Source organism: Aulonocara sp. 'chitande type north' Nkhata Bay, linkage group LG20 (genome assembly GCF_057382095.1).
Source record: "Aulonocara sp. 'chitande type north' Nkhata Bay isolate Kocher_YH1m ecotype deep benthic linkage group LG20, A_spYH_male_GT1.1, whole genome shotgun sequence".
NCBI classification, from domain to species: Eukaryota; Metazoa; Chordata; class Actinopteri; order Cichliformes; family Cichlidae; genus Aulonocara; species Aulonocara sp. 'chitande type north' Nkhata Bay.
The window spans coordinates 7,832,909-7,849,866 of record NC_141363.1 but is presented as its reverse complement, the minus strand read 5'-3'; the positions used below and the strand labels follow the sequence as shown (position 1 = coordinate 7,849,866).

General features: G+C 39.6%; 4 protein-coding genes across 4 annotated transcripts; 2 read left to right on the top strand and 2 right to left on the bottom strand.

Annotated features, from left to right (window-relative positions):
* Positions 1-622: 622 nt before the first annotated feature.
* On the top strand, positions 623-3,332 carry LOC147305089 (uncharacterized). The gene has a single exon (XM_086277409.1). It carries the CDS (start codon positions 623-625, stop codon positions 2,897-2,899), a length of 2,277 nt encoding a protein of 758 aa, XP_086133535.1. The 3' UTR covers positions 2,900-3,332.
* Positions 3,333-5,420: 2,088 nt separating this feature from the next.
* On the bottom strand, positions 5,421-6,311 carry LOC147305088 (uncharacterized). The gene is made up of 2 exons (XM_086278969.1): positions 6,135-6,311; positions 5,421-6,014 (listed from the first exon to the last, which is right to left on the bottom strand). The coding sequence occupies exons 1-2, from the start codon at positions 6,309-6,311 to the stop codon at positions 5,421-5,423; spliced, it is 771 nt and encodes a 256-aa protein (XP_086135095.1).
* Positions 6,312-7,582: 1,271 nt separating this feature from the next.
* On the top strand, positions 7,583-15,396 carry LOC147305086 (uncharacterized). The gene is made up of 2 exons (XM_086277937.1): positions 7,583-8,868; positions 13,722-15,396. The coding sequence occupies exons 1-2, from the start codon at positions 7,660-7,662 to the stop codon at positions 14,961-14,963; spliced, it is 2,451 nt and encodes an 816-aa protein (XP_086134063.1). The 5' UTR covers positions 7,583-7,659; the 3' UTR covers positions 14,964-15,396.
* On the bottom strand, positions 11,453-12,343 carry LOC147305087 (uncharacterized). Its single transcript, XM_086277233.1, has 2 exons — positions 12,167-12,343; positions 11,453-12,046 (listed from the first exon to the last, which is right to left on the bottom strand). The coding sequence occupies exons 1-2, from the start codon at positions 12,341-12,343 to the stop codon at positions 11,453-11,455; spliced, it is 771 nt and encodes a 256-aa protein (XP_086133359.1).
* Positions 15,397-16,958: the final 1,562 nt, after the last annotated feature.

Genomic DNA, 16,958 nt, shown 5'->3' with positions numbered 1-16,958 from the left:
TTGACGCTGCCAACCTCTCATACGCTGTAAGAATTTAATTCAACTGTTTATCACAGAAAAAGTGTGACTTGTAGGACACGTAACACTAGCGGGCATAATGTTAGCTTAATAGTCAGCTCAACAGCTGTTGTTAGCTCCGGACAAGTGACTACAACAGTAGCGATGAGCCCCGATGAACGGATCCGGGGGCGGATGGGCTCGTACATAAATGGATCGATCGGGGCGGGATACGGTGGGAAACGACAGATACCTTAAACTTGAAGACAGCCCAAGTAGAAGGATCGCTAAAGTCTGCTAAAAAAAGAAATCGCAATGCAAGTTGAACAAACTTGCAAAGACACAATATCAAATTGAACCCATTCTGGTACAAAATGACATCATAATAGACTGTCCTTTGAATGTCACGACGTTCGGCGATAACGTCACTTGAACTCCTTTGAAGACAGTTCTGGGGGCGGAGTCAGAGCCTATAAATATCCCTCGAGTACATACCTTGAACCCATAGATCGCTATAGTTCTGAACTAACAGTTTCCACTTGCGAACACTGTCTCATTGAGTAGATCATTTTTCAAACACAGAATAACACGTCGTATAAACTAAACTAAATACATTCATTTCAAAATGAGCTCCCTAAGCTACTTTGATATGCAGATGCTCAGAAATGAGATAGAAAATTACAAACAAGCTGAAAAACTTCAGCTTGAGGAAATCCAAGAAAAGAATTGTAGGATTTCAAGTCTTGAGGCATCTTTGAAAGAAGAGCAGGGACTGGTTGCAAAGATGAAAGAGGAGTCCAAAGAAATGCAGGTGCTCAGAAATGAGATAGAAAAGTACAAACAAGCTGAAAAGCTTCAGTTGGAGGAAATCGATGAAAAGAATTGTAAGATTTCAAGTCTTGAGGCATCTTTGAAAGAAGAGCAGGAACTGGTTGCGAAGATGAAAGAGGAGTCCAAAGAAATGCAGGTGCTCAGATATGAGATAGAAAATTACAAACAAGCTGAAAAACTTCAGCTTGAGGAAATCGATGAAAAGAATTCTAAGATTTCAAGTCTTGAGGCATCTTTGAAAGAAGAACAGGAACTGGTTGCGAAGATGACAGAGGAATCCAAAGATGAAAAGATGGAAAAAATGGAAAATGTTTTGCTGGAAACCAAATCCCAGCTAAGGTCCGCAGAGTCACAGAATGTAGATCTCACAAACAAATATGAGGCAAAAATTCGGGCTCTTCATAAGGCAATCAAACACCTTGAAAATAAGTGTGCCACTGAAAAAACGATGCGGGACAAGAAAGAAAAGGAGGTGGAATCTCTGGTTGTCCTTAAAATCAAAAATGAGCAGGAAAAACAAGAACTCAAGATGAAGCTAAGCAAGACGACTGAGGAAAAAAATGAAACACTTAAAGAACTGCAGAAACAAAATGAGCAGCTTCAGACTGAGATTCAGAACAATGAGAAGTACATTCATCGTAATGACTTCCTTGAAAGAAGGATAGACGAGCTTCTTACACTACCTGGGGAGGTGTACTGCCGTCAACAGAAAGTTAAAAGTGTGGAAGAAGAAAAAGAGAAACTACAGGCTGAACTTAAAAAGTGTCAAAGACAAAATGAGGAGTATAAAGCGGGAAAGCGCTGGGCAATAGACGAGAAAAACCAACTGACAAAGAAAAATGATGAACTGAAAGTACGTCTTAGGGAGAAGGAATGTAACAACATAACGTTGAGGAAAGAGTTAAAAGCTAAAGTCCTGGAATCTGAAAGTCAGATAAAGGAGCTGGCAAGGCAACGTTTTACTATCGACCGTCTGGAAAACTGCCTTGAGGTTAAAACTAAGCAAATAATTATATTTGAAAATGAGACGCAGGAGTCTGGGAAGAAAATTTCATCCCAAGAAAATAACATAGCCCGTCTGAAAACTGCTCTTAGCAAAGCAGAAAACGATCTGGAACTGGAGATAAAGAGACGTGAAAATCTTAGGTCTGATAAAGTGCTCCTTTCTGAGACAAAGTTCTGCATTGAGAACGAACTCTATACAGCTAGAGACACTATAAAGACACTTCAGAATAAAATCAAAGAAAAGGCTCAAGAACTCCAAGAGACAAACGTAGACCTTGCCAATGCTAAGACCAGCTATAATGCTGTAAAGACTGAGCTGGACATTATCAAACTGCAGCAGGCAGAACAAAAGAAAGAACACGAGAAACAGCTTAGCTCTGCAAATGACAACCTCTTCACAGTGAAGTCAAAGTTGACGCAAACTGTGGAGGACAAAGAAGAGGTTGAGAAAGCTCTGACAAAGTCCAAACACACAGTATTTAAGCTTGAGCAAGTAATAGAAGAACTGGAAACTGACATTGGCATTCAACGACAAAAGAATGCAGTACAGAAAAAAGAAAATGACGATCTGCTGCAACAGCTGAAGGGACTTTATGACACGCTCGGCCGCACTGTGCAAGTCGAGAAAAAAGCCTCCCCAGAGCAGCAAAGAAAGGATGGGGATGAACAAATAGCCCGGAAAAAGGTGAGATTTGACCTGAGTAATGTGGAATACTTTCCATCCAAAGGCGACAATGAGCTGAAAGAACAACAGAAAGAAATTAGAGACCTTAAGGGTAAAAAGGGTAACAAGCTTACCACATATGACAGTAAGCTAAAAGCAGTGCATGGCCTGCTACCTCCTATTTCCACTAGGGCCCGGTCTAAAACTGTAGACAACTCAAAGAAGCAGTCTGAGTCTAGGAGCTCACTCAACCTCAAGTCCACTGTTACTCCCAAGGCAGAAGAAGAAATGTTTCATCCCCATTCACCTGAACTTATTTCCCAGTCAACTCTACGTAGAGTATACAATCCTGGTGCAAAACTACTCAAGCGCCGGCCTTCAGCCAAACCCAACCACATCTAAAAAATCCTCCTACCAGTTCTCACACTGACCCCAAAGAAATAATCAGCTTTTAAGCTGGTTAAAAAATATCTATTTCTTTGTTTCCAAAGTCAAAATAAATCACAAAGAGACAATACCAGAAAAAAATTTAATACCCGCCCATCCTGAGGGTATATTACATCCGTAACCCAGGAGAGGCTGTATTTGCTATAACATCATAAATGTAAGACAATAAGGACATCTCTGCATGTGTGAGGAAGTGACATGCATTTCATCTATGTCGCTTCATCACCCCCAACCGGTCGAGGTAGATGGCCGCCCCTCACTGAGCCTGGTTCTACTGAAGGTTTCTTCCTATTAAAAGGGAGTTTTTCCTTCCCACTGTCGCCAAGTGCTTGCTCATAGGGGATCTTCGGATTGTTGGGTTTTCTCTGCATTATTGTAGGGATGTTAACTTGCAATATTATATAATATTGCAAGTTAACATCCCTACAATCTCTGCGTTATTGTAGGGATGTTACCCTAAAGTTTTAAAATTGGCACAAATAAAATTGATGTGAACTGAATTTTTCTTTTGATGTGTACAAGTGGTTGTATTTGAGTACTTTTGATCTGCTTTTATTCACTACTACGCACACACTGGCTTCAAAAATACAAAGTGATGGCAGTCCCCATGAAAAGGGAATTTTGGCTTCATTTTTGTACAGTGGCAGGAAGTGGAGTGAGGTTATTAAAATAGGCTGTTCTCAGCTATTTTTAAAGCTACATTTTAGTTCGTTTTTAGTTAGCGAACCTTTAGTTACTGTGGCCAAATACATATTTCATTTTTTAAAGTAAACACATTCTCAGTCACTTGCAGTCAGACATTGAGCAAAAGCACATGTTCGGTAGCTAATCCTTGTATTTACCCTGACTAACAAAATATCTCTGCTGAAGTCACTGAGATGGTTTATATGAGAAACAGAAATGTTACTGGCCTGATCAGTCACTAGGCAATGTTGCCGTTACTGTACCTTTAGGAGTTACACAGTCAGAGCAACATGCTGGACTCTTCTTTAGCTCCTCTGCAGAGCCCATTATTAAATATGTGCAAACAGCAGCATGTTTCTGGCTCCCTCCACACATGGTCAAGGTCAGGTTTATTGATCGAGCACATTTCCAACAGCCCATGCTGCACAACTTGCTTTACAAACTAGAATGCAACTAAAACAAGTAAAATGCACTACAATGACGCAATAAAATATAAATGAATAATAACACTAAAATAAAATAGAATGCATTTAAATTACTTATTGGCAGCTGATTTGACGCAGTTTCAACTGAAGATGAATCAATGAGAGGATTAAAAAAAATGTTCTCACAGTTTTCTTCAGTCGCAAACTGTCTTTAATATCAGACATATTCCAATATTCCAGTTTCTAGCAGATATCTCAGTTTCTTGATAACACAGCTGATACATACTCCAATGTTTAATGCAAGCAAAAACTTTTTGAATGCTTCTCAGAGGAGATCACAGCACTCATAACATTGGTTTTAATTTTCAACACATTATCGGTCTTTACCGCAGTAAAATCAGGTAGCTGTCATTCAATGCCAACATCAGCCTACCTGACAAAGCCAAACTAAATGAAGCTTTTCCATCAACTTCCATCAGACATTATAGTTTATCCAAGCAAAATGTTTTCTTTTTAAAAATCTATGGTTTTGAGGAAAACAACAGCATCTATGAAAGTACATGAATTATTGATTAGGCTATTTGAAAATGGTGAAAGACAAGTCTGATAAAAAGCTGAAAAGATGCTGACACTGTTGTATTTCACGTTAGAATGAATGAAACAAAACTGTAATGCCTGAAAGAAATGTACAGTGGATTTCTCATTTGACTATAAAATATAAATGACTTTTGGGGTGGAGGGACTGAATAGCCAAATTCAATATAAAGATCTACTGTTCCATCACGTTTGGCAGCAAATATCTCATTTATCAGTGCATAGTGGAAATAAATAAGCATTCAACCTCTGATTTGACATTTTATTACTGTCTTAACAAAAGTTGCAGTCAGAAAACATGAAATTCTGCAAAAGAACGATACAAGCTGAACTCATTTTGGTTTGAAGTGAATCAGATGCCATTCATTCACCGACTCCATTTCTAATTTGCCATTTCCCAATCCAGTAGAGAGCTCTGACTTGAATCATGTGTGGAAGGGACAAAGTACAACTCTGAGCAGCACCGTACAGCACGCAGAGACAGTGTGCATCTCTATCGCTGCTGCAGGTATGAAGCTGTGAGGATCATTGACCAGAATGCGTCCTTTTAACAAACTGATGAAACCAGCTGTAACACAGGACTTGTTGTTTTGTTTTTTTAATGCAGACCAGCAAATGCGTTCTAGGAAGAAAGAGTCAGCTGATTCATTTGCTACAATATAAGAGGTATTAGCAGTTCACCCTCCTTCTTAGCGTATGGCACAGTTTTTAAAAGTAGAGGCAGAGTTTCTGTTTAATGCTGTGAAACCTCTGCCACACTCAGCTGTTATCCATCAGTGTTTAGCAGCCCGACTGGGCTTTTTAACAGTCTTCACTTTTACAGAGTTTTTGTATAGTAGCAGTCTCTCTGTGGTGTGAGGTGGCAAGCGGTTCCTTTTTGCTTTCACAATGCACGCAGCCATCGGACTGAAACGGTCAAAACCTCCAGATGTGGCGGGCACCGCCAGCAGCTTCTTGGCGAGGCCTTGGAGCTTCGGGAATCGAGAAGCACATTTCCAGTACTGAAGAGTAGAGTTGCTTTCCCACAGCGGTTCAGACAGGTACACGTCGAACTCTGACATCTTTAGAGTCTTTGCAGGCGGCTGAAGGAAGTTGAAGATGGACTTCCTCTTGAGGTCATTTTCACTGATTTCAGGACAGTTGTTGTCTGAGCTGCCAGCACAAGTGTCCATCACGCCATCTGTCTGGCTTTCTTCTTTCACATCGTGCTCCAGCCCACTGCCTGTCTGATCTTTCTCTGCCTCAACAGTAGGAAAAGTTGAGGCTTCCATGTTTTCTAATGTGGACTCAACAATGCTGCGAGCCTCAGATTTTGACGGAGGTGTTAGGAAATCATTCTGTTCATCCTGGTTGTCATCAGAAAACGGCTGCAAAAAAAATGGTTGTTTTAAATGTACACACATTTTTTTCCTATATCTACTCAACACGCATATTCAGTTAAATATAAATCTACAGAAGTCCGCTATGCTTCTGGCCTAATTTGGTACCTGCAGTTTGATCCTAGGATCCAGCACAGCAGCTAGTATCATGTCCTTCTGGTGAATCACTGGCTGGAAGTGTGTGTAGAGGCCTGTGCGCAGGGCCTTGCAGAAGTGGGTGTAGTTGGTGACACAATTCTCCAAGGTTTTATCAAGTCCAATGAGGGACGGTATGATGAGAGACATAGTCACACCATTTCCCTGCAGGACCTACGATAGATAAGACACAAACATGGCATCCACAGTGAAGACATCGTGGACAGCGGAGAATCTTCCGGTGGTGGAGCAGACTGGGACAGAGTTCCACTGATGAAAAAGAGAGTCACGATGGATATTATAAAAATTAAATAAAAAAAGATTCAGACCAAAAGATTTGTGATCTACACAATCCAAGCTGATCAACGATAAGCTCAGTATTTTCATTTAATATATTTTTCATCTGCTTGAATGTTTCCTGCTTCACACAGTGCTCAACCTGCTAGATTTTTGTTTGTTATTCATTTATTTTAAATGTCTAATCTTATCTTTGAATCAAACATTCATACATATATACACTGTGTTCATTATAATAACATACATATATACTGTCAGACACCACTCTGACATTCCATTCATGCTCAGCTGAATATTAAAATGGACAAATATGTGTCATCTCTGCATACGCTATGATCATTATAGAATGACATGAAATATTAAAACTGAGCTTAATCTTCAACATAAGCAGTAGTCATATAAATTCATATACTCTTAAGCACAAATGGTGAAAGTTTTTCTGCAGAATAAGTAGCCTATTAGTTGTATCTGTATTGCGGTGTTCTGATAGTATGGCTTCTTATACTGAAGAAATGGATCTAAATAAATAACTAAATAAATCCTCCAGCACTCGTTATTGTCACCTATTGCTAATGTTTTGACGCTGCCAACCTCTCATACGCTGTAAGAATTTAATTCAACTGTTTATCACAGAAAAAGTGTGACTTGTAGGACACGTAACACTAGCGGGCATAATGTTAGCTTAATAGTCAGCTCAACAGCTGTTGTTAGCTCCGGACAAGTGACTACAACAGTAGCGATGAGCCCCGATGAACGGATCCGGGGGCGGATGGGCTCGTACATAAATGGATCGATCGGGGCCGGACACGGTGGGAAACGACAGATACCTTAAACTTGAAGACAGCCCAAGTAGAAGGATCGCTAAAGTCTGCTAAAAAAAGAAATCGCAATGCAAGTTGAACAAACTTGCAAAGACACAATATCAAATTGAACCCATTCTGGTACAAAATGACATCATAATAGACTGTCCTTTGAATGTCACGACGTTCGGCGATAACGTCACTTGAACTCCTTTGAAGACAGTTCTGGGGGCGGAGTCAGAGCCTATAAATATCCCTCGAGTACATACCTTGAACCCATAGATCGCTATAGTTCTGAACTAACAGTTTCCACTTGCGAACACTTTGTCTCATTGAGTAGATCATTTTTCAAACACAGAATAACACGTCGTATAAACTAAACTAAATACATTCATTTCAAAATGAGCTCCCTAAGCTACTTTGATATGCAGATGCTCAGAAATGAGATAGAAAATTACAAACAAGCTAAAAAACTTCAGCTTGAGGAAATCCAAGAAAAGAATTGTAGGATTTCAAGTCTTGAGGCATCTTTGAAAGAAGAGCAGGGACTGGTTGCAAAGATGAAAGAGGAGTCCAAAGAAATGCAGGTGCTCAGAAATGAGATAGAAAAGTACAAACAAGCTGAAAAGCTTCAGTTGGAGGAAATCGATGAAAAGAATTCTAAGATTTCAAGTCTTGAGGCATCTTTGAAAGAAGAGCAGGAACTGGTTGCGAAGATGACAGAGGAAACCAAATCCCAGCTAAGGTCCGCAGAGTCACAGAATGTAGATCTCACAAACAAATATGAGGCAAAAATTCGGGCTCTTCATAAGGCAATCAAACACCTTGAAAATAAGTGTGCCACTGAAAAAACGATGCGGGACAAGAAAGAAAAGGAGGTGGAATCTCTGGTTGTCCTTAAAATCAAACATGAGCAGGAAAAACAAGAACTCAAGATGAAGCTAAGCAAGACGACTGAGGAAAAAAATGAAACACTTAAAGAACTGCAGAAACAAAATGAGCAGCTTCAGACTGAGATTCAGAACAATGAGAAGTACATTCATCGTAATGACTTCCTTGAAAGAAGGATAGACGAGCTTCTTACACTACCTGGGGAGGTGTACTGCCGTCAACAGAAAGTTAAAAGTGTGGGGAAGAAAATTTCATCCCAAAAAAATAACATAGCCCGTCTGAAAACTGCTCAACAGCTGAAGGGACTTTATGACACACTCGGCCACACTGTGCAAGTCGAGAAAAAAGCCTCCCCAGAGCAGCAAAGAAAGGATGGGGATGAACAAATAGCCCGGAAAAAGGTGAGATTTGACCTGAGTAATGTGGAATACTTTCCATCCAAAGGCGACAATGAGCTGAAAGAACAACAGAAAGAAATTAGAGACCTTAAGGGTAAAACTGGTAACAAGCTTACCACATATGACAGTAAGCTAAAAGCAGTGCATGGCCTGCTACCTCCTATTTCCACTAGGGCCCGGTCTAAAACTGTAGACAACTCAAAGAAGCAGTCTGAGTCTAGGAGCTCACTCAACCTCAAGTCCACTGTTACTCCCAAGGCAGAAGAAGAAATGTTTCATCCCCATTCACCTGAACTTACTTCCCAGTCAACTCTACGTAGAGTATACAATCCTGCTACAAAACTACTCAAGCGCCGGCCTTCAGCCAAACCCAACCACATCTAAAAAATCCTCCTACCAGTTCTCACACTGACTCCAAAGAAATAATCAGCTTTTAAGCTGGTTAAAAAATATCTATTTCTTTGTTTCCAAAGTCAAAATAAATCACAAAGAGACAATATCAGAAAAAAATTTAATACCCGCCCATCCTGAGGGTATATTACATCCGTAACCCAGGAGAGGCTGTATTTGCTATAACATCATAAATGTAAGACAATAAGGACATCTCTGCATGTGTGAGGAAGTGACATGCATTTCATCTATGTCGCTTCATCACCCCCAACCGGTCGAGGTAGATGGCCGCCCCTCACTGAGCCTGGTTCTACTGAAGGTTTCTTCCTATTAAAAGGGAGTTTTTCCTTCCCACTGTCGCCAAGTGCTTGCTCATAGGGGATCTTCGGATTGTTGGGTTTTCTCTGCATTATTGTAGGGATGTTAACTTGCAATATTATATAATATTGCAAGTTAACATCCCTACAATCTCTGCGTTATTGTAGGGATGTTACCCTAAAGTTTTAAAATTGGCACAAATAAAATTGATGTGAACTGAATTTTTCTTTTGATGTGTACAAGTGGTTGTATTTGAGTACTTTTGATCTGCTTTTATTCACTACTACGCACACACTGGCTTCAAAAATACAAAGTGATGGCAGTCCCCATGAAAAGGGAATTTTGGCTTCATTTTTGTACAGTGGCAGGAAGTGGAGTGAGGTTATTAAAATAGGCTGTTCTCAGCTATTTTTAAAGCTACATTTTAGTTAGTTTTTAGTTAGCGAACCTTTAGTTACTGTGGCCAAATACATATTTCATTTTTTAAAGTAAACACATTCTCAGTCACTCGCAGTCAGACATTGAGCAAAAGCACATGTTCGGTAGCTAATCCTTGTATTTACCCTGACTAACAAAATATCTCTGCTGAAGTCACTGAGATGGTTTATATGAGAAACAGAAATGTTACTGGCCTGATCAGTCACTAGGCAATGTTGCCGTTACTGTACCTTTAGGAGTTACACAGTCAGAGCAACATGCTGGACTCTTCTTTAGCTCCTCTGCAGAGCCCATTATTAAATATGTGCAAACAGCAGCATGTTTCTGGCTCCCTCCACACATGGTCAAGGTCAGGTTTATTGATCGAGCACATTTCCAACAGCCCATGCTGCACAACTTGCTTTACAAACTAGAATGCAACTAAAACAAGTAAAATGCACTACAATGACGCAATAAAATATAAATGAATAATAACACTAAAATAAAATAGAATGCATTTAAATTACTTATTGGCAGCTGATTTGACGCAGTTTCAACTGAAGATGAATCAATGAGAGGATTAAAAAAAATGTTCTCACAGTTTTCTTCAGTCGCAAACTGTCTTTAATATCAGACATATTCCAATATTCCAGTTTCTAGCAGATATCTCAGTTTCTTGATAACACAGCTGATACATACTCCAATGTTTAATGCAAGCAAAAACTTTTTGAATGCTTCTCAGAGGAGATCACAGCACTCATAACACTGGTTTTAATTTTCAACACATTATCGGTCTTTACCGCAGTAAAATCAGGTAGCTGTCATTCAATGCCAACATCAGCCTACCTGACAAAGCCAAACTAAATGAAGCTTTTCCATCAGCTTCCATCAGACATTATAGTTTATCCAAGCAAAATGTTTTCTTTTTAAAAATCTATGGTTTTGAGGAAAACAACAGCATCTATGAAAGTACATGAATTATTGATTAGGCTATTTGAAAATGGTGAAAGACAAGTCTGATAAAAAGCTGAAAAGATGCTGACACTGTTGTATTTCACGTTAGAATGAATGAAACAAAACTGTAATGCCTGAAAGAAATGTACAGTGGATTTCTCATTTGACTATAAAATATAAATGACTTTTGGGGTGGAGGGACTGAATAGCCAAATTCAATATAAAGATCTACTGTTCCATCACGTTTGGCAGCAAATATCTCATTTATCAGTGCATAGTGGAAATAAATAAGCATTCAACCTCTGATTTGACATTTTATTACTGTCTTAACAAAAGTTGTAGTCAGAAAACATGAAATTCTGCAAAAGAACGATACAAGCTGAACTCATTTTGGTTTGAAGTGAATCAGATGCCATTCATTCACCGACTCCATTTCTAATTTGCCATTTCCCAATCCAGTAGAGAGCTCTGACTTGAATCATGTGTGGAAGGGACAAAGTACAACTCTGAGCAGCACCGTACAGCACGCAGAGACAGTGTGCATCTCTATCGCTGCTGCAGGTATGAAGCTGTGAGGATCATTGACCAGAATGCGTCCTTTTAACAAACTGATGAAACCAGCTGTAACACAGGACTTGTTGTTTTGTTTTTTTAATGCAGACCAGCAAATGCGTTCTAGGAAGAAAGAGTCAGCTGATTCATTTGCTACAATATAAGAGGTATTAGCAGTTCACCCTCCTTCTTAGCGTATGGCACAGTTTTTAAAAGTAGAGGCAGAGTTTCTGTTTAATGCTGTGAAACCTCTGCCACACTCAGCTGTTATCCATCAGTGTTTAGCAGCCCGACTGGGCTTTTTAACAGTCTTCACTTTTACAGAGTTTTTGTATAGTAGCAGTCTCTCTGTGGTGTGAGGTGGCAAGCGGTTCCTTTTTGCTTTCACAATGCACGCAGCCATCGGACTGAAACGGTCAAAACCTCCAGATGTGGCGGGCACCGCCAGCAGCTTCTTGGCGAGGCCTTGGAGCTTCGGGAATCGAGAAGCACATTTCCAGTACTGAAGAGTAGAGTTGCTTTCCCACAGCGGTTCAGACAGGTACACATCGAACTCTGACATCTTTAGAGTCTTTGCAGGCGGCTGAAGGAAGTTGAAGATGGACTTCCTCTTGAGGTCGTTTTCACTGATTTCAGGACAGTTGTTGTCTGAGCTGCCAGCACAAGTGTCCATCACGCCATCTGTCTGGCTTTCTTCTTTCACATCGTGCTCCAGCCCACTGCCTGTCTGATCTTTCTCTGCCTCAACAGTAGGAAATGTTGAGGCTTCCATGTTTTCTAATGTGGACTCAACAATGCTGCGAGCCTCAGATTTTGACGGAGGTGTTAGGAAATCATTCTGTTCATCCTGGTTGTCATCAGAAAACGGCTGCAAAAAAAATGGTTGTTTTAAATGTACACACATTTTTTTCCTATATCTACTCAACACGCATATTCAGTTAAATATAAATCTACAGAAGTCCGCTATGCTTCTGGCCTAATTTGGTACCTGCAGTTTGATCCTAGGATCCAGCACAGCAGCTAGTATCATGTCCTTCTGGTGAATCACTGGCTGGAAGTGTGTGTAGAGGCCTGTGCGCAGGGCCTTGCAGAAGTGGGTGTAGTTGGTGACACAATTCTCCAAGGTTTTATCAAGTCCAATGAGGGACGGTATGATGAGAGACATAGTCACACCATTTCCCTGCAGGACCTACGATAGATAAGACACAAACATGGCATCCACAGTGAAGACATCGTGGACAGCGGAGAATCTCCCGGTGGTGGAGCAGACTGGGACAGAGTTCCACTGATGAAAAAGAGAGTCACGATGGATATTATAAGAATTAAATAAAAAAAGATTCAGACCAAAAGATTTGTGATCTACACAATCCAAGCTGATCAACGATAAGCTCAGTATTTTCATTTAATATATTTTTCATCTGCTTGAATGTTTCCTGCTTCACACAGTGCTCAACCTGCTAGATTTTTGTTTGTTATTCATTTATTTTAAATGTCTAATCTTATCTTTGAATCAAACATTCATACATATATACACTGTGTTCATTATAATAACATACATATATACTGTCAGACACCACTCTGACATTCCATTCATGCTCAGCTGAATATTAAAATGGACAAATATGTGTCATCTCTGCATACGCTATGATCATTATAGAATGACATGAAATATTAAAACTGAGCTTAATCTTCAACATAAGCAGTAGTCATATAAATTCATATACTCTTAAGCACAAATGGTGAAAGTTTTTCTGCAGAATAAGTAGCCTATTAGTTGTATCTGTATTGCGGTGTTCTGATAGTATGGCTTCTTATACTGAAGAAATGGATCTAAATAAATAACTAAATAAATCCTCCAGCACTCGTTATTGTCACCTATTGCTAATGTTTTGACGCTGCCAACCTCTCATACGCTGTAAGAATTTAATTCAACTGTTTATCACAGAAAAAGTGTGACTTGTAGGACACGTAACACTAGCGGGCATAATGTTAGCTTAATAGTCAGCTCAACAGCTGTTGTTAGCTCCGGACAAGTGACTACAACAGTAGCGATGAGCCCCGATGAACGGATCCGGGGGCGGATGGGCTCGTACATAAATGGATCGATCGGGGCGGGATACGGTGGGAAACGACAGATACCTTAAACTTGAAGACAGCCCAAGTAGAAGGATCGCTAAAGTCTGCTAAAAAAAGAAATCGCAATGCAAGTTGAACAAACTTGCAAAGACACAATATCAAATTGAACCCATTCTGGTACAAAATGACATCATAATAGACTGTCCTTTGAATGTCACGACGTTCGGCGATAACGTCACTTGAACTCCTTTGAAGACAGTTCTGGGGGCGGAGTCAGAGCCTATAAATATCCCTCGAGTACATACCTTGAACCCATAGATCGCTATAGTTCTGAACTAACAGTTTCCACTTGCGAACACTTTGTCTCATTGAGTAGATCATTTTTCAAACACAGAATAACACGTCGTATAAACTAAACTAAATACATTCATTTCAAAATGAGCTCCCTAAGCTACTTTGATATGCAGATGCTCAGAAATGAGATAGAAAATTACAAACAAGCTAAAAAACTTCAGCTTGAGGAAATCCAAGAAAAGAATTGTAAGATTTCAAGTCTTGAGGCATCTTTGAAAGAAGAGCAGGGACTGGTTGCAAAGATGAAAGAGGAGTCCAAAGAAATGCAGGTGCTCAGAAATGAGATAGAAAAGTACAAACAAGCTGAAAAGCTTCAGTTGGAGGAAATCGATGAAAAGAATTCTAAGATTTCAAGTCTTGAGGCATCTTTGAAAGAAGAGCAGGAACTGGTTGCGAAGATGACAGAGGAAACCAAATCCCAGCTAAGGTCCGCAGAGTCACAGAATGTAGATCTCACAAACAAATATGAGGCAAAAATTCGGGCTCTTCATAAGGCAATCAAACACCTTGAAAATAAGTGTGCCACTGAAAAAACGATGCGGGACAAGAAAGAAAAGGAGGTGGAATCTCTGGTTGTCCTTAAAATCAAACATGAGCAGGAAAAACAAGAACTCAAGATGAAGCTAAGCAAGACGACTGAGGAAAAAAATGAAACACTTAAAGAACTGCAGAAACAAAATGAGCAGCTTCAGACTGAGATTCAGAACAATGAGAAGTACATTCATCGTAATGACTTCCTTGAAAGAAGGATAGACGAGCTTCTTACACTACCTGGGGAGGTGTACTGCCGTCAACAGAAAGTTAAAAGTGTGGGGAAGAAAATTTCATCCCAAAAAAATAACATAGCCCGTCTGAAAACTGCTCAACAGCTGAAGGGACTTTATGACACACTCGGCCACACTGTGCAAGTCGAGAAAAAAGCCTCCCCAGAGCAGCAAAGAAAGGATGGGGATGAACAAATAGCCCGGAAAAAGGTGAGATTTGACCTGAGTAATGTGGAATACTTTCCATCCAAAGGCGACAATGAGCTGAAAGAACAACAGAAAGAAATTAGAGACCTTAAGGGTAAAACTGGTAACAAGCTTACCACATATGACAGTAAGCTAAAAGCAGTGCATGGCCTGCTACCTCCTATTTCCACTAGGGCCCGGTCTAAAACTGTAGACAACTCAAAGAAGCAGTCTGAGTCTAGGAGCTCACTCAACCTCAAGTCCACTGTTACTCCCAAGGCAGAAGAAGAAATGTTTCATCCCCATTCACCTGAACTTACTTCCCAGTCAACTCTACGTAGAGTATACAATCCTGCTACAAAACTACTCAAGCGCCGGCCTTCAGCCAAACCCAACCACATCTAAAAAATCCTCCTACCAGTTCTCACACTGACTCCAAAGAAATAATCAGCTTTTAAGCTGGTTAAAAAATATCTATTTCTTTGTTTCCAAAGTCAAAATAAATCACAAAGAGACAATATCAGAAAAAAATTTAATACCCGCCCATCCTGAGGGTATATTACATCCGTAACCCAGGAGAGGCTGTATTTGCTATAACATCATAAATGTAAGACAATAAGGACATCTCTGCATGTGTGAGGAAGTGACATGCATTTCATCTATGTCGCTTCATCACCCCCAACCGGTCGAGGTAGATGGCCGCCCCTCACTGAGCCTGGTTCTACTGAAGGTTTCTTCCTATTAAAAGGGAGTTTTTCCTTCCCACTGTCGCCAAGTGCTTGCTCATAGGGGATCTTCGGATTGTTGGGTTTTCTCTGCATTATTGTAGGGATGTTAACTTGCAATATTATATAATATTGCAAGTTAACATCCCTACAATCTCTGCGTTATTGTAGGGATGTTACCCTAAAGTTTTAAAATTGGCACAAATAAAATTGATGTGAACTGAATTTTTCTTTTGATGTGTACAAGTGGTTGTATTTGAGTACTTTTGATCTGCTTTTATTCACTACTACGCACACACTGGCTTCAAAAATACAAAGTGATGGCAGTCCCCATGAAAAGGGAATTTTGGCTTCATTTTTGTACAGTGGCAGGAAGTGGAGTGAGGTTATTAAAATAGGCTGTTCTCAGCTATTTTTAAAGCTACATTTTAGTTAGTTTTTAGTTAGCGAACCTTTAGTTACTGTGGCCAAATACATATTTCATTTTTTAAAGTAAACACATTCTCAGTCACTCGCAGTCAGACATTGAGCAAAAGCACATGTTCGGTAGCTAATCCTTGTATTTACCCTGACTAACAAAATATCTCTGCTGAAGTCACTGAGATGGTTTATATGAGAAACAGAAATGTTACTGGCCTGATCAGTCACTAGGCAATGTTGCCGTTACTGTACCTTTAGGAGTTACACAGTCAGAGCAACATGCTGGACTCTTCTTTAGCTCCTCTGCAGAGCCCATTATTAAATATGTGCAAACAGCAGCATGTTTCTGGCTCCCTCCACACATGGTCAAGGTCAGGTTTATTGATCGAGCACATTTCCAACAGCCCATGCTGCACAACTTGCTTTACAAACTAGAATGCAACTAAAACAAGTAAAATGCACTACAATGACGCAATAAAATATAAATGAATAATAACACTAAAATAAAATAGAATGCATTTAAATTACTTATTGGCAGCTGATTTGACGCAGTTTCAACTGAAGATGAATCAATGAGAGGATTAAAAAAAATGTTCTCACAGTTTTCTTCAGTCGCAAACTGTCTTTAATATCAGACATATTCCAATATTCCAGTTTCTAGCAGATATCTCAGTTTCTTGATAACACAGCTGATACATACTCCAATGTTTAATGCAAGCAAAAACTTTTTGAATGCTTCTCAGAGGAGATCACAGCACTCATAACACTGGTTTTAATTTTCAACACATTATCGGTCTTTACCGCAGTAAAATCAGGTAGCTGTCATTCAATGCCAACATCAGCCTACCTGACAAAGCCAAACTAAATGAAGCTTTTCCATCAGCTTCCATCAGACATTATAGTTTATCCAAGCAAAATGTTTTCTTTTTAAAAATCTATGGTTTTGAGGAAAACAACAGCATCTATGAAAGTACATGAATTATTGATTAGGCTATTTGAAAATGGTGAAAGACAAGTCTGATAAAAAGCTGAAAAGATGCTGACACTGTTGTATTTCACGTTAGAATGAATGAAACAAAACTGTAATGCCTGAAAGAAATGTACAGTGGATTTCTCATTTGACTATAAAATATAAATGACTTTTGGGGTGGAGGGACTGAATAGCCAAATTCAATATAAAGATCTACTGTTCCATCACATTTGGCAGCAAATATCTCATTTATCAGTGCATAGTGGAAATAAATAAGCATTCAAC